This window comes from Atta colombica, unplaced genomic scaffold (genome assembly GCF_001594045.1).
Source record: "Atta colombica isolate Treedump-2 unplaced genomic scaffold, Acol1.0 scaffold1, whole genome shotgun sequence".
Taxonomy (NCBI): domain Eukaryota; kingdom Metazoa; phylum Arthropoda; class Insecta; order Hymenoptera; family Formicidae; genus Atta; species Atta colombica.
Genome location: NW_017259183.1, coordinates 1,886,371 through 1,911,253, shown reverse-complemented (window position 1 = coordinate 1,911,253; position 24,883 = coordinate 1,886,371). Strand labels below are relative to the sequence as shown.

The following is a 24,883-nucleotide window of genomic DNA, read 5'->3' as shown; positions in this document are numbered from 1 at the left end:
GTGTGTGTGTGTGTGTGTGTGTGTGTGTGTGTGTGTGTGTGTATGTGTATTAATAAGATTTTATTCTTTCATTGAGAATCTTTAAAATATTATTTAATAATTTTGAAGTAATTTTTGGGATAACAACACATATTCATCGAATATTCATAAAACATATATTCTTTTATTTATTAACGGAAAGTTGAAAATTCCTTCGAACATAAAAGATAGATATAATCTAATTAAATTCTGCGTAAAATTGCGACGCTTGTAAAAAGCATATATATCTATCTACACGTTCACTATAATCTATTCGCACTAAAAGATCATAACTTTTCATCACTGATTTAAAGCTTCTTATCCCTATTATATCTATAAATTCAAGAATTCTTAATCTATTGACATTTGCACGAGGCTGCTATTTCTTAAGTAATTATATTGAAACTCTGTTATGCAAGAATAATTATCTTCAATAATTACTTTTCTGATACATATATTTTTTATAAAAACTGGAAAAAATAATATTATATTATTATATATATAATTTTATAATTAATTCTTTTTAATTACATCTGAAAATTCTTAAATTCTTATTTTTAATATTATATTTTCTATTTAATATCAAACATTTTAAGTATTAATGTTATCACATTTTTATTGCATTTTTTTTTACAGTAAAAGGAGACTTAATTCTCGGAAATTTCTTTTAACTGTACCTGCTTATGGAAGATAAAATCATCATCGATCATCATCGGGAAGATAATTTAAGAAATAAGAAAAAAAAATAGTACAACCGTAATTACCCTAAAATATTCATAAGGTCGTTAATGTTAGCAAGAAGCCATAAAGAAACCATAAAATGCCGCGAAGGAAACAGGCCAAATGCATACATGCGTAAATCCTATTCTAAATTGTAATGATTCGTGTCCTGAACGTATAATATCTTTCTTGGGCGTCGACAATTTCGCGTAGTGTAACTAAATTAAACGTAAAAACATAATTTTCTGTGTTAGTAATCCAACGAAACGAATAAAATTGAAAATAAATGATTATCGTCATAAACCGGTTTGAGATCTCCTTCAGGGTCTACAAAGCGTATCATAAGTTCACATTTTCATGGAATTCTTTTACATTAAAAATACAATGTATTGAATAATACTTTCTCACTCACAATTGTAAGAATCAGTCCAGTTCATCTAATTGTAGTCGCGCTAATTAAAGCATGTGTGATTTTTCACGTTCATCACGAGATGAAAACAAATGCTAGATGTATAGTAAAAAAGTCAGTATAGCGTAATTATGTTCACAAATCGCGCAATATGTTTCGTAATGATGAATCTGTTCAACATTTTATACGTGATCTTTTCTACAATCTTAATCTCTCTCTATCTCTCTCTTTCTCTTTGTTTCCTTCTTAAATTAAAATAATTTACATCAAAATTTTATTAATTTATTTTCTGATTGCTTAATATCTTCAGTTTTATATTACATTTTATATATGTTATATATATACATATATATATATATATATATACATATTATATATACATATATTCGATTATATGCATTAATCATTTGCGTTAGAATATCATGTGAATTTGTCAATTTCGAGATAATGCTATAGCATGTTGTTGTAAATCATACAATTTATTTTGCAATAAAAATTCAGAAATCGTGGCTGAATCATATATAGATGTTTAATAACTCACATTCGTTTACTTGTTCCATTTTCTTTCAGTCATTTCTGTTTGTAGCGAATTAATTTTACCGCGCGAAAACATTATTAGATTGAATGAAAACATTATTAGATTGATTTACTAAAACCGGATATCAATCCTTCATGGTTCTCCTTAACTGGTTAATTAGCGGTGAGATGTGCATCAATGAAATACTCGCTTCAAAAGATGAACAAATAAAATGAGATTGCTCCAAATGCATATGCTAATCATTTTAAAACTAAAATTATATTTTATAGCTCGTATTTAGAACTTACGCTTATAACGATGTTATTTAATATATAGTTTACGTTTCATTTACTACAGAATTTTAAAAGTAAAAAGCGCATTTATCGATAAAAGCGTGTTTTGAAAAAAATACGGAACAATAACTTTTTCTTTGAACGACGCAACATTTTTATTTAATAGAAAGAAAAATTTTATCTTATATTTTTTAATGCAAAAGGAAATTAATTATACTTTTAAAACTATTATATGTAAAATATTATTACATGTATAATATGTATTTTAATAAAAAATATAATATAATTTAAGATATAGTAGATAAGAGAAAGGAAATATGTAAGATATCTTTTTCTTTTTTTTTAATTCCTCTAACATTTAATGAAAAGTATGATATTATAAAGGTATATTTTTAATTTTAATTTTAATTAATACGTTTTTTATCAATAATACTTCTGATTAGTTAAATATATTATTAAATATATATTAGATTAGTCAAAAATATGGTTAAAGTTACGAATGAAAATACGTATAACTTTAAGTCTAAGTATAAAAATTTTTTAATATTTTGACTCTGCTATTTTATTTATGTTTTTTTAAAGGAATAGTGATGTCGCGCTTATAGTTATTTTTTTCTTTTCGCGCCACGCGACGCACGAAAGAGTGCAAGAAAAAGTGGGAATTTTGCGTGGAGTAAATAGGTACTGGGTCAAACGGTAATAAATCGAGATGCCGGGACTTGGAAATCTCCACGAATGGCAGTACCGGAAAGATGCATTGCGCGGACGATCCGGTATCTTCCAAGAACCGCAAAAGGGTTGTCTAGTACTGTGTAGAAATGCGCCGTACATCTCTACGGCAACAAAGATCTGGATATCTGCCAACATTAAAGTCAAGGTTGCCATATTTGTTGCGACAAGAGAGCAAACCTTTTGCGGACATCATTTTCTTCCTTTTCTTTGTATTTTTCTTTCTCCAATGTGAGACGCGGGAAGAGCGATTGCCTTTCTAACGCATCGCAATGCTAGTTTTAATTTCCGCCTTCAATCGGTATTATTCATGTTTCTTTTTTTTAAATTCAATCACAAAATATTGGAAATGATGTAGAAATTGAGCGAGATACGTTATGTTATGCATTTAAATATCCTTCTAAAAAAGCCAAATAAGAATTTGTGGAATAAAATGAAATGTCAATAAAACGAGGATGGACTAAGTTCGTTTAACAAATTTCCATTTGTAAGGAAGTATGGGAAATTTTTCTTTTCGGCATTCCGTTTGCTAGAGTTTAGAAAGCGTAATTCATAGCACGAATTGCGGCAGCGACGCATAATTGACAATTTTCACGTCGCTGACGCGACATTACTTTGTAATTACGTTGGCGTGTGCATCGAGATTTATTTCCTAGGTTTTCCTTCCGCAACAAGATTCTACTCACGTAAAACTACACTTAAGAATTTTATGTGATAAAAACAACGGAGCGTAAAGTAAAATAAATACGAAGAAGATTAAGTATAAAAAGACAAAATGACTAATAATCGCGCGATGATAACGGAATCCAGTGAACGTTAAAAATAAATAAGGAAGTTTGAAGGAACAAGATTTCAAAACAATTCGGATATAAGTAAAAGATCTTATTTGTTATTATATAATTCTAGATATGAATTATAATAGATATGTAAACATAAGGCAGCGTAAAATGAAGTAAATTTGAACGCGCAAGAGAAGTTAGATGTAAAAAAGGTATAACGACCAATAATTGTGTAATGAAAATGCAATCAAGTGGAAATTAAAAATAATTTTAAAAGAATTTATATAAATAACAAACGATCATGGTTTTTCAATGTATTATAATTGAATTCTCGTTTAACCGAATGAGCTCAACGTATAATAAAATAAATTTAAACGCACGAGAAATTGAGTATAAAACGACTACAAAAACTAATAATTGCGCTATAATAATAGAATCAAGTGGCATTAGAAAGAGCAAAGTTCCGAAATAACCCAGATAAATAAAAAAAACGAAGTTAGTTTTTACAGTTTCCAATTTATTATAATCTTCGTTAACTAAAATGAGAAAAGTTTTTATTTTCTGTCAACTCAGCACAGGATAATTCTTTAAAAAAATAATCAATTTATTTTTCGTTGACTGAATACAGAACAGCTCTTTAAGAAATAATCGCCTCGAAGGATGTACACACCGAGAAGTATTAGGAATACATGTTTTCTGTTGCACATTAATATCGCCAAGTCTACTATCACACCTGTCTCGTTAATTTTGCGCTCATGTTCCAATCTAGTGGCGCAATAGTTTAACGATCGCGCAACTCAGTGAGTTCGCAAGAGCGCGACGCGCATCATAACGTGTCGGCGCGGTTTCAAGAAACCTCGAGTGCGAAGTTGCGATATCGCATTATCTTTATTTCCGTGTGACATAATTCGGCGGCATTAAACGCTCATCAGAGGTGCGCACACAATTGGTTTATATCGCGACGATATATGATTTACTTACGCACGCGCTCGAATACAAGCCAGCATGGGTGAACGAGAAACATCCGACGCGAAATACATTTGCATTCAAGTGCGAGATTAATAACTTCGTGTCTGTTATCCAGTAATCAACCCGCTAATTAAACGGCAACGCGAGTCGAGTATTTTCATTTATTGTGCGTTTCTTATTATGGACGAAGATACGAGTTACAGTAATATAGGAGCTTCTCTCAAATGAATACACTTTGAGAAATGTCATATTGTGAAACTTTCTATAAGTCGCGTATATAAATCCAAGACGACTAATTATCTTTTACAATTAACCTTTTGTTATTTTAAGGTAAATAGTTATTTCAAGAATATTAATTATGACGATATCAAGAAACTCTATTTTGATTATTGGTAATTATGTTAATATTATCTACCAAATAAATATTCGAAAAGAAGAGAGTGAAATTCGATAAATAAATTGTAAAAAGCTTAGATCTTATTTAATTTTTTAAATTAATTTAATTAATCAATCCAATTTAAATGTACGTTATAAAGAAGAAAATAAAAAAAAAACAGACAGTTAACTTTTTTCTGATCTCTCAATCGATTAAAAAAAAAAATTTAATTCGTCATTTCTACAATAATCAATTTAATTATTAATTATAATAAATTACTATTAGGTAATTAGGATACTACCAATTAATTATAGACTGCAGTCATTTTATTTTATACCGACCTGAAGATAAGAGCTGGCTGCTGACAGAACTAAACGATGCGCGAGGAATCGCTGACCTCCTGGACAGCACAGGGCCACATCAGCAAACCTCTGCGACAACATGGCCTCCTTCAGAATGTCACCGACGTCCGGTGCCCTCCCAGAAACGCGGATCACTTCTCCCATCATGCTCCACTTGTTTATGATCAATGATTGTCCGAGACACTCGCGGAAATAAGCACTCCCTGTGGAAAGTCCTTGGCTATTTCATCTCTATACTTGACTTTACGGCACTTGGAAAAGCAATATCTTTGCAAAACTTCGAAAGTTTTCAACAATTGCTCTTCAGTCGAATTGTTGTCCATTCCATCGTCAGCTTTCACATAAAGCCATCTTTCAGAGAAATTCGCTTCGAAATTTTCGAATATCCTTTTTCTCTCAGTCTTTACTAAAATTTATACTAATTCGAACGAAAATTCCTTATCTTTTTTTTTCAGCAAGTTCAATCGTTTATTGCTATTTTTATCACTCAAAATATTCAATGATCAATAATCATAATTTTGATGATTCTATTACAACGGAATCTTATTTTAAGAGTCTTTACGAATCGCGTGTAAGTTCTTGTTAACACGTGATTGATCAATTTATAAATGACATTTGTTGATTCTGTTATTTGACGTAGACTTATGGCTATATAATTATTGGCATTTATCAGCGATAACGGTGTGGGCATTCCCTGTCAAGTCATCATTGTAAGATTTATGAATGGCTGCAATTCTTTTTATTCATTTTTTGAACTCGCTTTTTATTCACCATTAAGATTAATTCGTCAATCTGATTAAGTCAATCAATATAGTCTCAGTAAACTTCACAGATCTTAATCTTATGTCCATTAATTAATCTGCTTTCTAATCAACCCTTATCATCAAAATCAGATGAGCCTTCCTGGATTCGAACTCTCGTAGAAATTTAAATATCCAAAATCTTTAACGCTGGCGCAATTCTCCTTTTTCACATTAATATAAAATTCTATTTTATTGTGTCCTAAAGTAAAGGACAAATTTTTGAAACATTTTATTTAAAAAGTAATTTAACAATTGGATTAATTTACATCTTTTTCATATTTTTATTATATTTTTTATACATTTACAAATTTATATAAAACACAAGTTATAACAAATATCTTTAAAAATCATTTGTCCCTTCGTCTGCAGAGAAAGCTCGGAAAATCCAAAGTGCGGAAGCGAGTGTCTACTTTCGGTAAATAAATTACACTATTATCTCTACGACATTGTTCGCATTTCACATAGTTCCCAATCAACATACATTCGTTCTTTTATCCTACGTTGATACATCTTTAATAAGCTATTTTCATTGATTTTCATTGACCAACATGAGCATACGCGAGATATCACTTAGATATCTTCTTCGTCCAATCGTCCAATTCTCTATACGATCTTATAAACTCCGACTTGAGATTTCCTTTCTGCAATCAGTTCTTTAACCGAACACTTATCGCAGCTCCGAGTCGCTCGATATTACGCGATACTCTGATAATTTCACCAGAATGCAGTCGGACGAATCGATTTCACGACAAATTCATACTGCCGCTCGGGTATGCTTTGCACACGTCGGCATACAAATTACCGGGATCATCCTGGTTCGCTTAATGAACATCGACCTTCTCTTCTAAATTACTGCTCCTCAACCATAGCCGCAATTAGTAGATCTTGAAATTACTCGAAAGTGCACTTTCTGCACGCTATGGATCTATCTTCGAATCCTCAATCAATCTTCTGTCGGTCTGCGTTGCAACGTATGAATTATCCCAATCGACGAAAGAATCTTTGCTTGATTTTGCTTGATTACTTCATCATATTAATGCGTCACATTGTCTTTTATAAAATGTTTCATGATACACAAATGTTTCGATTGCGCAATATTTTTGGGGATCAGGAAATTTAATAAATATTGCAAATGCTTTTAATTTATTAAATCAATTGTAAACAAGTGTTAGATTGATAATATCACCGAAGTGTCCTTTTATCTAAATCAGCGAAAATACGTAATTATATCAAATCAGCTGATTTATCAAAATGTCAGTCTGATTTAATAATTAGTTCCTGATTAAAGTTCAATTCACAACGATTTGTTTATTAGACTAAAAGAATCCTATTGAATTATTCTCGTCTAATTAGTTCTAAGTGTCAAACTAAGTATTGCATTTATAGAAACAGATATGATGGATGCTTCATCGCTCTACGAAGGAAAATTTGAGAGATCATCAGCGATTCCCGGGTCGCATCGCGAGTACTCGCGGATTCGCTCGACATCTCAATCGCCGCGGTCTCAAATTCGCGGATCTCAAATTTCCGGGATCGTCGTCGTGTATTCTCTGGCTAATCGCGCTCGCTCGCAGCACTCACGCGAGGAGAACCCGTCGCTGAACGACTCAGCAGGGCGACTGCCACCTGAAACGCTCAGGTGAGCAGAGACCACCTCTGCCACCGCGAGAGTGGTCTCTTCGACGAGACGGAGAGAGCACTCGCAGGGAACTCCTCCCATGTCTCGCTGCTCTATCCCCCCCTCGAACAAAGTGCATCTACGTGCACTTGTCTTGTATGCATATGCACATCCTGTATTTTGTGATACATCACTTTACAATTAATTTCCAATCAAATGAGAAAAGCGATAATGGAATTTAGCCAATACGATTTTAAAATTTTTTAATTTTTCCGAAGAACACGGAATCACTTTGATTTCAATCGCATTTTCGATAATAAAGATATTCGATAAGAATAATGCAGTTGATCATGAGCAATGAAAAAATAATGGATTAAGGTAAAAATACGAAGTTACCTTTCGAGGCGAAGGCAATTTAATACTAATGATATTAATAACAGAAAATACATTAGAGATGAATTAGAAATAGCTGGAATTGTAGATTGTGTAGACAATTAGGATTCATCTCAACTCATTCGGCTTCATACCGGTCGCCTTTTTTCCGTAGAAACCGTAGACAAATGAAATGCAGAGATCTCAGTTTGCTTGACGTTGAAATAAATTGTAACTTAAATACGGAAATATGTCTGTAATATACTTGGCATTCTAATTCCTATATAGGCCGATTCATATACATTTTATCAATTTATAATATTAGAAACAGAAATATACAAAAATCACTGTGCGAACATAACCATTTTAATTTCTTCAGTTTTTTAATTAAGATATTCCGTCAGACATTCAATTTATTTTACTCACATTTATATATTTTATATTATTAATTTCAAATTGATATGAAATTGGTGCTTTTTAATGTCAAAATAAATTTCAACAATTAAGATATCGATCTTCTTATTAATTTCATAGAAAAGTTGAGTAGAAGATAAAGAGAGAAGAGAAGACATGTATAGTGTCTCTTTGAAAAAATATTAATTTCTGTAGTGAAAATACTGTCTTTAACGTTTGAAACTATGTGTACACGTTATAGTCCTATTACTTGTAGAAAGGTGAGCGTAGATAGAACTGAGAATATCAAAAGCAATGCGCGAGATAACTCGCGACCGCTTCGCAAGAGAATTCGTGTGCTAATGTCAGCTGTCAGTGAGTTAAGCGGATAATCGTTAGCGCGTTATGTTTATAAGCATCGAGTCGGCAATATCAGTAAGAGAACATCGAAATCGAAGGAACGAATGGGATTTTCTGCGAAATCGCTCACCGACAGCCCGTTTATCAAGCATAATTGACTAATAATAGCAATTGTATATGTACGTGTAAGAGATAAAGTATTTTTTCCCTCAACTGTATATGTATGTATATGTATATATATACACTGAAGAAATATATATTCCAAATTTTAATAAATATTTATTTGAATAGTATCAACTAAATATTTATTAAATATAAAAATATGTTTATTTGGTACATACAAAAAAAAACATTAATTTGATTTAACAATCATTTCTTTTTATTAAGTAAATATTAAATATTTATTTATTGTAAGCAGATATGTTTAATTGGCAGTATTCAAATAAATGTTTATTTAAATTTAGGTTATTTTTTTCTCAATGTATGTATGTATGTATACATATTACACACACGCGCACACACACACACGCGCGCACGCGCGCACGCGCGCGCACACACACATACACACACACACACACGCACACACACAAATTTTGAAAAAGTCAAAAGTTAAAAGAATCAAATATCATAATAAATCTATAAATTTCAAAAAGAAAGGATTAAGGTTAAATTGAGGTCTTTTGAGATTTAGAATAGAATACAAATACGAAATGTTTATTTCGATGTAGATTTTCATTTTTATCATCTTTATAAACTGTTATATATTTCATTAGAACTTTCGTGCCAAGAAAATATTCTTTAAAAAATTGCACACGCTAACTCACGTGAGTAATAATATTTTTGTAATCTTTAATGGAGAGAACTAATCATTACACACACTTTTTATTGGCTTACCGGAACATGGCAATTACGTTTCGTTGTGTCTCTCTAGAAGATAACACAGTTTACACACACACACACACACACACACACACACACACACACACACACACACACATACGATGTATTTATATGATGTATTTATAATTAATCTATCATTAATGGATCAAAACTGTTCGACAATTTTAAATTTGATCTACTAATGTATCATCATTACGTTCAAAGGTCTTCAATCAAAGCAATATAATCAATTCTATTCTATGATTTCAAATATTTTAATATAAAATGTGCTTAAAGAAAAAAAATTTTAAATTATTTGTATATAACTTATTAAAATAATTATTTAATTCTATATTTGCCAAATTGCATTACACGAGAGACCTAAAAGTTTACTAACTTTTATTTAAAATTTTTTTCTGATTATTTTACACACACATCACTGATTTGATATATTTATAATTATTATTACTCTAATTTTTATTGTTTAGAATTTTTTAAGATCTAGCGAAAGTCAAATAATCCATTGAAAAATCGAAATTAATAGTCTCTATCAAAGAGTTAACAATTGATATTATCTTTTTACATTTAATATATATGTTATATATTTGCGAAAGTTTGGTAATTGCAGCACACAATGAATATTTTATCACGTAAAAATGATTCTGCAATAGGAAAATTCTGCAAGAGAGCGTGATAATGGCGCATACTTGGATTCTTATCTGCCTAGAGAGAATGTAAATCGGTATCGAATTAGGGAGTGTCTAAGGTAGAAATGACATATCGTTGGATATCATTAGCTCGGTTTCCTTGATGCTAAAATTACGACGCTCATACAAATGCGATGATAACGGTCTTTGTATAATTGTATACTTAAATTCGTACACGATATCCTAAGTACTTTAAAAACATACACACATGTCGAATTGTAATATCTTTTCTTTTATGGCAGCGAGATTTTTTACAACGGCAATTACATGCCTCATTGCCTAGAATAAATATCATTTTTAGAACTTTATCTGACTGATGAATTCCAGCAAGGATTACTCCCGATAAAATTTTAAAAATAGACTTTTGAATGCACTCATTGAATTAACAATGTGATTAATAATAATACTACTTAACAAAAATAATTTTTTTTTTGTAATTATTTGTGTCCTGAATATGATTTAATTTATCAAATTATTTTATTATGTTTATTATTTTATTAATTGTAAGAGATTTCAGGTAATGTTGCAAAAAAGAACTATGATGTATTTTAACTTAATGATGTACTATAATTATACGATATGTGACGTATTGGAAAAGTTATTGCAATTAAAATTAAAACTTTCAAGTCTCAAAATCAATTTGTTGTGTTGAGATTAAAAAGATATTTGTTAATAAGAATTATTGCATTAAAATTGCGATTTGTATAAGTTATATAAAGATCTATCAAATATTTTTCAATTATATTATTTAAATTAAAAAATTTTTCAGATCACTAAATCTGTATCAAAACTAATAAATTCAATTTAAATTATATTAAAAATCCTTACATGAATTATTCAAAAAATTTAGTATCGTTTTTAAAGGAATGATAATGAACAGTTAACTGAAACTGTTGAAAAATACTAAATATAAATGATGACCTTTCTATCTTCAAACCATGATGTTTCTAACAGATAAGATTTTATTAGCAAATTGTTAATTGGCTTCATAAACCACTTCGAAGATACAAGTTATTAAGCTATAATGAACATTAACAAAAAAGTTCGTTCGATGCGGTGTCTATCATTTCTAATTCCGTTACGGTGCGATTATAGAGAGAATGGCGCTACTTCCGGCCATATTATCTTAAGATTGACAATGAGTAAGGGAAATCGATCTCTCCCTCTCGTCAAATTGATGAACCTGACCTACGAACATGTGTGACGGATGATGATGGAGAATAAGCTGAAACTGCTGCCGCTACTTCGAAGTCATCCTAAGAGCGATATATTATAACGGCACAAGTGTGAAGGTTGAAACGAGTTCTTTAGAAGTATCGAACGTCGAACTAGTGTGATGCCGTTTATTTAATACACGAAAGATTTCAAAAAAGAAAATACATCATATCGTATATTCGTAAATAACATGCATACTCTTCAGAAAATCTAGCTAAATTTCTCTCGTTAGATTTTTATTATTTGCACAGAAATTCAAGATACAATATGTGACTGATTTAATATCGAATAATAATTATCGTATAATGTTTTATTAAATAAATTAAATTAAATTAAATGTATAATTGCAATAAAAAATTACGTTAACAAAATTGTACAATTATCTTCAGACTTTTATTTTAATCCTTTTAATATTTGAGGAGCCAACTTTCAAAATGTGTTTTGTCCAAATTTGTAATTTTTAGAAAACGAAAAAAAAAGAAATTCCGCATATAAAAAAATTACGCTCTTTACAGAAAATAAAAATATGCCAATCAGTAAGATGTGAAATATTAAACAAAATTGATAAATAATTGCTAAAAATGTTAAACAAATGCATTTTGTTTGTCTCTAGTTAAAAAATGCACTTCGAAATGTTTTTTCAGCTTATAAATTAAGGTTAAAAAAATTTTCTGAATATCTCAAAGTAGCTCATAATATGAGCTATGTTTTTCAACACAGAATACTACGATACCTCTAATTAAAAAAAGGAAATTTTGGACAAAATGCATTTTGGAAAAATCTGCTCTTCATTTAATGGAAAATATAAAGGATAACAGGTAAAAAATAGTTAAAATCAAATAGCTATGTAAATAGACAAAATTACATTTTGAAGAAGAAATCTGTCAATTTTACCAATACAAAAAAAAAAGAAAATTAAAGAGAAAAATTAATAATAAAATTATTTAAAATTATTAATTAATAACAAAAAATATAAATTTTGAAAGGAACAAATTTTGAACACATTATATATTATCAAGATAATCAAATAATTATTTATTTTCTTGATAAATGTTTGTTCCAAATCTTTATCTAAATCTTAATATTATGTCAACTTTTTGAATAAAAATTTGTTGTCCAAACAGCTTTATAGCTTTTACAGCTCGTAATAGATAGATTAAAATTGTTCTTTTCCTGATATCATGTCTGCTTAAAAAAATAATATTTGAAAATTTGAAAATTGCTATCAAATTCGATGATTCGTTTGAATTTCGCTCGGAGTAAAATGCGGAAGAAGTAATGATCCGGAGTGAAAGCGATAGCAAGATGCGTTACCGTTCACGCCTTATCAGGGTCGTGATAATTACACCAACGACTTGTCGAAAGATTCCGTTGCACGAAAAAATACCTCTCTAATGAAATAAGTCTACAGTTACAGAATTTAACATAAAAATTTCGACTGTGTGTGATTTCTCTTGACCGTATCTCATTAATTTATTTCAATAATTAATATTTTAAAAAGATAATTGAAATTTTTTTTTCATTTAACAGATTTTTCTTTTTCATCCCAGATTTTTCTTTATAAAATAATTTCAAGGAAACTGATTAAAAACTTAATTTAAAAAATAACACACAGTTATAATATCAAAAATACATATTCTACATTTTATATTTCATATTCTCGTTTGTCCTCGAAAGACTATTTTTAGATTACATCTTTTACGTTTTATAGATAATATTTTAAACTTTTTTTCTTAATTCATAAGATTTTAGATAATCTATTCATCTTATAATTGTCTTGTATTTTCTCTTAAGATAAATCTTTCCATCAAATATATACATACTACAGAAAGGGACGTCCAAATATATTATACACATAGCGTTACTAACTACACCGTAATTATATCTGCTGAAAAAGATTCTCAGGAAACGCTTAACGGTGGAAATTCCGTGATAAATCTACGATGCGCAAATAACGGAGCTACAGATGATCGCAAGAATCCGACCCGAATTCAAGCGATCCTTCCGTGTTGAGCTCGCTTGCGGCAGAAGAAACACTTCGGCTCACCGTGTTGTTTGTTGGCATTCGAATAAAAATCTCATCGATCATCAGTGAAATACGTGGCACGGTAAACAGACATTTGCAGTATGCGCGTGCCGGCCGCGTGTACAGCAACGCTCGTTCGTTCGGAACGGAGCACGTGGTCCCGTCATCGCTAAATCCATTAGCGTGCAGAGAGAACGTTTTCCAGGTTGATTATCGGGCAAATATTGTTCCGCGCTCGGTTACCGTTTTACCTACACACCGACCCAGCTTGCTGACACTGTTTCGTACTACATCACATACTATCATATCTGCTGTCAGGGGTTCCCATCAAAGGAATACCTATCATAAAGAATAGCTTAATCCTCGTGAACATAATCTTCCGTATACGTAACACAATAGAAATATTATTTAAAAAAGAGAATGGCTAAAAAGAACAATACATGATGTAATGTTATAAAAAAAATTGTAATTACCTTTATTCTCAATCAAATGAACTATTCTCAATCAAATGTTTCATACTTCTTTATCAATTTTTTAAATTGTGTAATATGAAATTATAAGTCATAACTTTTATCGATAAAATATAATTTATATCAATCTATTGCTTCAACAATAAAGATATCCGATCACCAAAATAATAAGATATGAAATTAAAAGTAAAATATTATTGTTTAATATTTTTCTGCTTTGTATATGATGGTATTCTTAAATCTGGATATAATTATTTAAAAAATTATTTATATACCCTGCAATCTCTCTCTTTTTAAAATTGTATATATTATATGTATATCTCTACACAAAATGTCATGATATATTAAAGTTCATCAAATCATGATATATTAAAGTTTCAATTTTAGATTCTAGACTAAAAATTAATAAGTGATAGCATAAACTTTGACTCAATTTTAAGAAGTGAGATGTAATTTGAAATATTTACTAATGTCTTGATTAGCCCTCAGTATTTACTTAATCGGAAATTTCCTTATTAATATTCACGAGTCTAGCGTATGTTAAATTAATGTATTGTCTTTGCTTAAAGTTAACATAATTGAATTTTTTTTATTTTAAAGCTTAAAATTCGAAAAATTTAAGATTAATTTAAGATTATTTAATTTAAAATTATGAAAGGATGTAAAAAAACATTTGTTATAAACAATTTTTCAACATAGCGTAGTTGAAGAAAATATTGGTCTACTGGACCTGCAAATATCGATAAGAAATAAAAACAACTTAAAAATAATGTTTTTAATGATATTCTGAAGATAAGATAACGTAAGCCTTTGAGAAGAATTCTACAAAAAATATCAATTCTTTACATTCAAATATACGACGCACATCAGAAATAGAGATACGCTTGGCGCAAAGCACGTGCCATTCTTATCTGTCCTTGTAATATTCACTCTACTGGTTTATTATTACTCTCACTTGTGCAGTTTGGGAGCTGCTGCTTTAAATGCAACTAGACGACGCAATTTCAAATGTTCGTCATTTAGCGCTTCTCTTTTTGCACGAGGTTGTAACTTAAAAATCTTCGTAGCTGCAAAGCTGGATGAGATATCGAGTTCTTCTCAACCGAGATCTCGTTGTGTACACTCACAGATATATGATTTCTTCAGATAGAATTGTTCTCACCTTTCCAACTATTTCTCTAATTTGATCGCGTACTCTCGCAAAAATATCTAGTAGCAAAGAGATTAATCTGTACACGTACCAACGAATCTTTTGATAGATAAAATATTCGCGCGTTCACTTCTCTCACATTCTTCTACAGATATCATACGAAATTTATTTTGTTATATAAATAAATGATTATTTCATGAAATTGGCATCCTCTCTCCAAAGAGAATCCCGAGAAATCGAATTAATAATTTAACACTTTCATACAAATTTATATTTTACGATTAGAGAGAGACACGAATTTAAACTTATATAAAATATGTTAAAAGAGAAAAAAAATATATTTAAACTTATGTGGATCAAAGTAAAACACAGAGTTATTTTTAAAAAATTTAAATTATCGTCACGTTACGAAGATTTTATCCGAGCTGCCTAAATAACAACTTATTCCGAGGGATGATGAGGAAGGCAGACCGAACGGTGCCTTGTTTGCACTTGATAAACGAGCGACGTTTTCTTCCGCGGTGTATTGGCAATGTTTGCTCGTCGTTTAATGCCGACGACAACTTGACTTTAAATATTTAGCACGTACAAGATGAACAACAAGACTGTCTGCTTGCCATGTCCGAGCTTTCGTCCCTCTCTCCTTCTTTCTTCATAAAATTCGTGGCGACGTAAGTTCTTCGCCAATATAAAAAAATGTGGACGCCAAGTAGATCAGCATACATTCTAAATTTGGATCGACTTGATCTATATTCATATGCGTATTTACTTTATTATATTTATTTTGTAGTACTTAATTTGATTATTTTAAGTTTACTTCTATAAAATTTTATTATATATATTTGTTATTTTAATATCTAATAAAGTGACATAAATATATAGATAATGTAATGTACCTCTCATTTTACGCATCATGTTTTATAATACGTATATAACTCATAATTACGTTACGTACAAAAAATGACATATACAGAAAAACTGTTCTCCACATCATATCTCGTTAGCTTCCGCTCGCCTTTCGAAGCGGAATTGCAATTCTCAAAGCGTGCAGCAATTCTCTTCGTTTCCTCTCTCGCAAGAAGACCGACGAGTGATAGAAAGGGAGTGACCGATCAGCTTCGTCGTTCTAATCATTTTCCAATCAATAGATCAAGCTTTAATTGCTTCTCCAGGAGACCGTTATGGTATTCTAGCAGCGCGAAAAGAGATAGGGGAGCGATCTCTCCAGGAAGGAAAGTCATATTGTGCCGCGAGATTCGTATCAAGATTTCCCTTCCACCCCGATCATGACTCGACCAATCATCGATGTATCGTGCAAATTGTCTGTAATCTTACTAACGCGCATTTTTCTGGAAATAACACGCCGAGAGTATCACACATCCGTTGAGCTCTTGGTCGCACCTTCATTCCGCATTATCCCGCACGGTTTTTCTTCGCAATGGTCCATCTTTTAAAGAAATAAGTCGCCGTGACCGATAATTGCTGCTCGATGCAAGCATTAAATATAATCAGGATTTAATCATATACTAAAGGAATATGAGAGAAGCACAAATGATTGAACTTGTTCTAATTGTATACAAGTAAATGATGATGCATTCGAAACAAGTTTATATCCATATTACTTTTTTGCAATATAAATTACATTGCTCTACAAATGTGTGCAAATATATATATATTTATTTGTATATATATATATATATATATATACAGTGTTTCTGAAATAACGCCCACTAATCATACAGTGCTATTCCTAATAAAAAATTAAGTTGAAAAGTCTTCTATCATTTTCGCAACAGTTAACGAGATATTAATTTCCAAATATTGCCAGATAAACGGATAAAATCGATGTATAAGACAATTTTAAAATATCTTTTCGTATTCTTTGTGAAATATTTTGAAAATTTTTCTTAAAGAACTCTTAAAAATATCTTAAAGCTGTCTTATACATACAATTTTATATATATATCGCTCATTGGGTACTAAATAACTAAAAAAAAATTTTGCGAAAATTGCAAAATGGTAGAGGACTTTTCGTCTCAATTTTTTATTAGGAATAGCATTACATGATTAGTGTTATTTCAGTTACACCCTGTATATCCTTATTACATTAAGCTTATTTTATTACCTGTTTTATGTAACGCAAAACAACAAAGATAATGAATGGATAATTAGTAAATACAAAAAGAGAAAGATTTAATCAGTCATTAATTGTACACTCCGATGCGGATGTGATTAATGCATTTAGAATTAATTATAAAAATCGGTTCTTTTGATTGCAGTCATTCGCGAAATAAGATTAGTGAAACAAGATAGTTAAAGATGCTCAGATTAATATCAGTAATATTAATAAATTAAATTGTCGATTTAATTTGTGATATTATGTACTCCAGCTTCGTTCTAAGAGTGTATTCCGTTTCACGCATGATGTGCATAATACATCATTTATTCTTGTTTAACATTCGGCGAATAACAAGGATAAATGATGCATCATGCACATCATGCATGAAACGAAATGCACCCAAAGACTGTGTTTCAAGACCGACAAATAATCGTCGCGGAATTTACTTGAACTGAAAATTGTAAACTTTCATATAAAAATATTCTCAGGTAGCAAGCTGACGTAATTTGTTGTCATTTTGACGTGAAAAATGACATTAAAGGATGTCATTTTTACATCAAAAGGATTATTAAGCATAATAAAAGTTGTCGTGATCGAATGTGGTCCTTTTGACTCACTGAGTTGAACATTTCTCGATCCATTTTCACTTAAGGTAAAGATAATATGAATATTTCTAAATATTACTATTTATCTTGAATAGTTTGTTAGAATAATATTTAAATTCTTTCTCTGAAAGTAACATTCTTTGCGTTCCAATTCACATTCGAATAATTGTAGTTATAACTTCGACAATGTTGATCGACTATAATAAATAATCGCCGTAAGATATCGCAATATCTCCAAACTTTCATGAGGTATAAACGACGCTGTGTCCGAAAGCAATCGAGGGTTTTGCAAATATAATATCGAGTTTCGCGGTCGTATCGGGTCGCGATTTTCGATACCCAGCCATCCCACGGTGTAGTTAAAGGGAAGAGCCGGGACTCGTTCAAGGCGAGCCACATGCCACTGCAATTAACGGCCCGATATTTCATCTGGAAAACAAGGCGAAACAGCCAATATTATTGCATCATGAGTTTGACGTGGCAGCTGTAAGAATACATTAAATCTCAGAAAGTGGTGCAAGCGAGTGCGAGCGCGCGAATTGCTCTCTTAAATAACGGTGCGACCGTCAACGACGCCACATTGTACGAATTCCGCAAAATTGTGACGATAAATAATAAGAATATTACTTGTCACGCAATAACGGCATTTAAATTATTTTCCATCGTCAAATTAATAGATAATACCTATCATCGAAACACCGCTATGCGTCTGCCAGCACATCTTGCTCTATATTTATCGTTGCGCAAGATTGCATTAATTTCCTCGTTTTTTTCTTTCTAGAAAAACTCATAATATATATCACACAATGCTCTCGACATATTATATACAGTGAGAGTAAAAAGTATTCGTACAAGGAAATTTTTGATAAGAAAAGTTTTATTTGTAGAAAATAAATATTAATTAATTAGCAATTTTATACAATGAATACATTCTGTTCTAACATAAACAAACGAGTTTCGCATGTATTTCTGATATTAGAGCTAAATTTCTCGACTGTATATTTGAGTATCCAAACAATGGAATTTTTAATTTTCGCTTATTTTTCAGATGATATTAGATGTGGGAAAAAGTTCGTGGCGTTTTTCTCATTACATCTAACGGGAAAAACGCCACGAACTTTTTTCCATACCTAATATATTTTCTATAATTAATACACATCTTTTTGGTATATATAATTTTAAAAAATATATAGCCTATTTTCTTCTTGAATAAATTGTTAATTACCCAGCAAGAAATGATCGTCAATTAAACGTTGATTTGACGTGAAATTGATGTTGAAATCATCATATCGATTCGACATCAATTCGATAATTCATTTCTCGCTGGATAATATTTAATTTTTTTAAATAAAGTTTTTTTATATAATAATATTTTAACTCTCTACGAATACTTTTTGTACTCACTGTATAATAGCGAGCAGAACAACACGACTATTTACTCTCAGATAACCAAATATTTGGCTATCTGAGAATAAATAATCGTGTTGCTCTGCTTACTATTATATGCATTATGAAACGAAAAACAATTACGCACACATGCACGCGCATATACACATATACGCAGAAGAAAAGAATGCTAAATACCAGGGATTACTCAAGACATGCAACTATATTTATTTACGTATTGCGTAATGCGTGCGCGGAGATAATTAACGGAGCAATTAATCGGCGCGCAACAGACGCCGCGCCGGCTCTTTAAACGCCGCAAATCCATCTCGGGGAATTAACACGCGGGAAAAAAGCTGGCACCAACCGAACAACTTCATTCGATATATCCCTCGCGTATAAAGTTACGTCGCCAAGGCGTTAAGCCATATTCCGTTTCTGCCGTTCCATTGCAAAACCAGACATATTCCGTTACGCGATATCGCGCATTATGTGACGTATATACAATCTCTCATGATTTGATGATCATTCTGGAAGGCGATAAAACACTTCCAGAAAATCTCACTAAAATATCAAGAAACAATTGAGTTTCATTGAGTTAATATTAATGTTGGGAATTTTTTCTCAAATTTTTTAATTAAAATAAAAAATTAGAAATATTGAATAGAGGTTATAAATTATTTTCTCCAATAAAATAAATATAATATAAAAAAGAAATGTTTAAATTTTTATGATTTGAGAACTACTGTTTATTAATATGCACTATAATATATTGTCTTTCATTATACTGTCTATTAATTAAATATCTTGAATATTAATTTAATAATATAATATCTTATAAGACTATATATGTGTGTGTGAACACAATCTATAGAAATTGGGTTCGACTCTCGGTCAAGGTAATATTTTTTCGCAATAAAAATTAATTAATTTATAAATTTAACATATCACTCGGCATTATTAAAATCGTCCCAACCCAGATAACATTTCGTGCAAAAGCAATAAAGCAATGTAATTTATTTGCTGATACTTATTGTAATATTGCCATGGTAAAAGCAAAAACATTTGTTAAATAAAATTTTGCTTGCATATTGCCATAATTTTGCCAAATTAACATTTATACTTTTGATAAGCAAAATTGCTTCAATTTTGCTAAAATATTGTCAAACACTTTTACCACAATTGTTGCCGCAAAGTTATCGTAAAATTATTCTATTACAGTTTGTGTGTTTCTTTGCTTAATGCAATATTGCATCAAATGCGAGGATTCATTTTGTTGGCAAATTGCTTGCAATATTTTTAAGCAAATTTTCAGCAAAATGCCGACAAAAATCTAGGAAGATGCGAAAAAGTATCAATTGTTAAAAATGATTAGTCAATTTAATATTACTGTGGTAGTTTAATAGAATTTGCGTTTCAAAATCGTAAAATCATTTCAGCGCGCATTTTATAGGACTATATATATGTATATATAAATTCACACAGAATCATACAAATATGATTCTAATTAATTAAAAGTAAAGTCATCCTGTGTAACATTACAAAGAACTTAATAAAACTCAATTATTGTAAAAAAATATTAAAAAATATATATAAATGAGGACATTTTGGGAAAATGATAAATCAAATGATTTCAAGGTTAGAAATCACACGTCGAGTCATAAAATTATATATATGCATACACACACACACACACACACACACACACACAAGTGCGCGCGCGCGTACAAAAAAGAATCAATGGATACTTCTTTTCCTATGTAATCTGAAACATTATAATTCTTTTTTAATTCGATAATTTATAACATAATTTACGTTATTATGAGTTATAGAATCAAAAAAAAGAAATCATAATGATGTTTTCGATGACTACGCTTAGGAAAAGAAGTACTCACATTAATTCTTTTTTTTTTAGATATGATACAATGTGTGTGTAACATTAACAAAGTACTTAATAAAACTCCATAAGTGTGAAAGAATTAACTTCAAGATATTAAATTAATAAAGGGTGATAAATTGATAGCTTGGTAAAAGACATATTGTATATTAATAAATAGTAATTTTAAAATCATAAAAATTCGAACGTTTTTGTCTCGTACATTGAAAATAATTTATAACATTTATTTATTATTTCCATTTTTTTATTTTAATTAAAAAATTATAACCATTACACGCGCGCGTTACATAATGGTATAATTAACCTTTTTATCACAATTAATTTACAGTTGGATTTTTGTGGAACCGACTATGAAAGAGATATTTGAACATGAAGAAAGCACGATGATACCAGAAAATATTGCACGTTCTTGGTATCGAAAATCACATAATCATTATGAGCCGGGAGAACAAATTACAAGAGAGTAAATATTATGCTAATAAGATGTCAATAAGATTACATAGCTGACCAAGCAACAGATTACAGACCAAGCAGCAGAGATAACAGAAATCAAGCTCATCATTATATAATTGGAATTTTTTTAGTTATAAAAAGTTTGATAAATGTATTATATTTGGCAAACCGCCAAAGAGCCAGGGATGGGAAGCTCGGGTTAAAAGAATTTTGACGTGGATTAATCATGAACCAGTTACCTTAATCAACAGTCAACAAGCGGATTTCTTACAACGCACTAGATCCTTCATCGGACAAATTAAGTAATATCAGTTGAACCAGCAATTGTTAATCTTGCGATAATTGTACAATTTATAATAGTGACAAAAAGAGAAATGACAAAAATCTTATCAAAATCTCTTATATAACAAATCCTTTTCATTATGTGAATACAGATAAATATAAATATAGATAAATATAAATGTGTTAATTGTTATAAAATTTAAATACAATAGTAACTTTTACTGTTTTTTTATAATTATATCTTTCTCTTCTTATGTTATTACTATAATTTAATATTTATATTATTCTTAATTTAACACATAGATTTAATTTACATAGATTTTACATAGATTTACATAGATTTGTTAACCAGTAAAATAACGCAACTTAAACTCAGGATTGAGTAATAACTAGTTGAAACGTTAAAAGTTAAAAAAAAAGTTAAAAAGTTAACAATTTTTAACTTAACTTAGTTAATTTTAAATGCATTAATTTTTAACTTAATTTAATTACTTTTAAACTTTAATTTATTAAATTTTTTTTAATTTAAAATTTTTCTATCTTTCTTAATGCTAATATTTTTTTTCTATAAAGTCTTAAATATTAGAGAATTAATTTAGAAAAAATTCAATAATTTTGTGATGAAAGACTCTATAATAAGAGTCACACCATACAGTAGCCAGTTTTAATTGACTCACTAGAATTTGTCAATTCTCACTTACATTTGAATCACACTAATTTTAGGTTTCACAAACGTATTTAAACATATTTCAGCAATATAAATATGAAATGAGCCTTAGATGAAGAATTGTTGTAGAACAGAATTGTACATCCGCCCATTTTCTAAATTTTTACGTTATTTTTTGTAACAAATATCTAATCGATGTAGTCGTAAACATGCATGAATAATCGTTTCAGAAATTAAAGAAAGTTAGATAAAGAAAGAGAAATAATGCAAACGTATACCCTTCTCTCTCAAAAAGATTTTGAAAACACCTTATGGTATGACTCTTATTACATATATTTATATGTGGATATAAAATTAAATTTGCCTAATAATCTATATTTGTAAGGATTATTATTTAAAGCAATCTCATTTTAAGAAAAATTAAGACATTTCTGATTTCAAAAATAATTTTTTTCGAAATTAACTTTTTTTTAAACTTAAATTAATTTAGTCTTAACTTAACTTTTATTAGTTAATTCTTTATTCCTTCAACTTTCAATTTAATTTTATTAATTTTATAAACCATTAATTTTAACTTAATTCAGTTTAAAAAAAATATTATTACTCAATCCTGCTTAAACTTTAGATAATTTTAATAAAAATATAAATATAATCTTTTTTCTTTTTTTTATACTAACTATATAAAACTTGAATTAATTAATAATAAAAATTATAAATTTTTTTGTGGAGAATCATTACTAATTTGTAATTCAAGAGATCCAGAAACATTGCGTCTTTATGTAGACACTGTACACGGTAAGAAGACTGTCAAAGATGAATTAAATGAATTAAATGAATCAGACAAACAAGTGCTTTTCTGGTGGCAATGTTTACAAGATTTATACGATTTCCGTCGAAAACTCAAAAAGCGTATACAAGAAGTGCCGTTCTTAGACATAGAGGATGAGTTTTCTTGTCTAGACAAAGTACACATGTCTCTATATATTTCTTAATATATCTAAACCAATATATCTATATCATATGTGTATCATATGTATGTTATTGACTATTTTATTTGTTATAACAAAAATTCATATTAATTATAAATTCGCACTTAAATGGAATAGTAAGTTAATCAAATTAATCAAAATTATTTACGATCACATTTCATCACAAATCATATTCTTACAATCATAAAATTTTAATACAGGAATACATCGGAACTCTACCTGAAGATAAGGTTTTTCTGATTTTCGAAAAATATCGCATATATCCAAATAAGAAGTTTTTTGTACCATTAATGGACACGTTGCAATTGCGCATAGATGGAAATGTTAATTACAGAGAAATACTGAATCTCTTGAATTGGAAGCGCAGTTTACCCGTTCTACCAATAATTAAACGTGATTAATCAATAATTTTTGTAATATTCTAAATTCTCAAAATTGAATTAGAGAAATTATAAATGATACATCTTTATATGATAATTAATAACAATAACTAATTTTAATCTAATAATTTCAAACGTATTTCAATTCTGATTTCAATTTTTAATTTAATTTTAATTTATAGCAATGATATTAAACACATAGCAATGATATTAAAAAATATTATTTTAGAAGCACCAGTGGCGAGTTTAGATTGTACTACGTATGACAGCATAAAAAATATTCAGACAACTGATAGCGCAAGTAGGGTTTACTTTTTATATCTCTCGATTTTAAAAGTATTTTTCTCAAAGTGATTATTTGAAATATGAAATATTATAGAAGTACATGCGGCAGAACTTCCATCTGAAAGATCAGAGTTTCTGATAACAATGTTACCACGCGCTGGATTACATCCAGATAAAGAGAATTTGGGTGATCAAACCTCCATCCATTGCTTGATATCGCCTAGCATATTTACGAGATATGGTTTGACACATATAGATTTTTTTAAGGTGGATCGTTTGACTTCGTATTACTCCATTGTTTAAATATTTCCATTGTTTATATATCGAGTTACTCCATTGTTTAAATATTTTTATTCTTAATTTGGTATAAATTGTATCCGAAGATTTTGTCTCGTCTAAAAAATTTACGAAAATTCCTAGCTGTAAATATTAATTTATACTTTATTTATATATATTTATTATTTAATCTAATTATTCCATACTATTCTATTATATTATAAAAATATTAATTTATATTTACAAAATATTATATAGATGCGCGACAAAGAAGAAATACGAAACATATTCGAGAACATCGGTTTCGAATTTCCAGAGGAGAGCTTTGATACACTTTGGCAGAAAGGAATACGGAAGGATTGCACCGACGGTGTGTGCG

At 29.7% G+C, this 24,883-nt stretch overlaps 2 protein-coding genes across 2 annotated transcripts in view; one reads left to right on the top strand and one right to left on the bottom strand.

Annotated features, from left to right (window-relative positions):
* Positions 1-5,319, bottom strand: part of LOC108693117 — a 34,433-nt gene extending 29,114 nt beyond the window's left edge. The window contains exon 1 of the mRNA XM_018201894.1: positions 5,152-5,319. Within this exon, the coding sequence (XP_018057383.1) occupies positions 5,152-5,319 (168 nt within the window). The remainder of the gene's footprint in view (positions 1-5,151) is intronic.
* A 16,203-nt stretch (positions 5,320-21,522) lies between these two features.
* The window catches only part of LOC108686062, a 3,478-nt gene continuing 117 nt past the window's right edge, over positions 21,523-24,883 (top strand). Inside the window, exons 1-6 of the mRNA XM_018191167.1 lie at positions 21,523-21,635; positions 23,329-23,539; positions 23,764-23,956; positions 24,173-24,247; positions 24,392-24,495; positions 24,763-24,874. Coding sequence (XP_018046656.1) covers positions 21,523-21,635; positions 23,329-23,539; positions 23,764-23,956; positions 24,173-24,247; positions 24,392-24,495; positions 24,763-24,874 — 808 coding nt within the window. The remainder of the gene's footprint in view (positions 21,636-23,328; positions 23,540-23,763; positions 23,957-24,172; positions 24,248-24,391; positions 24,496-24,762; positions 24,875-24,883) is intronic.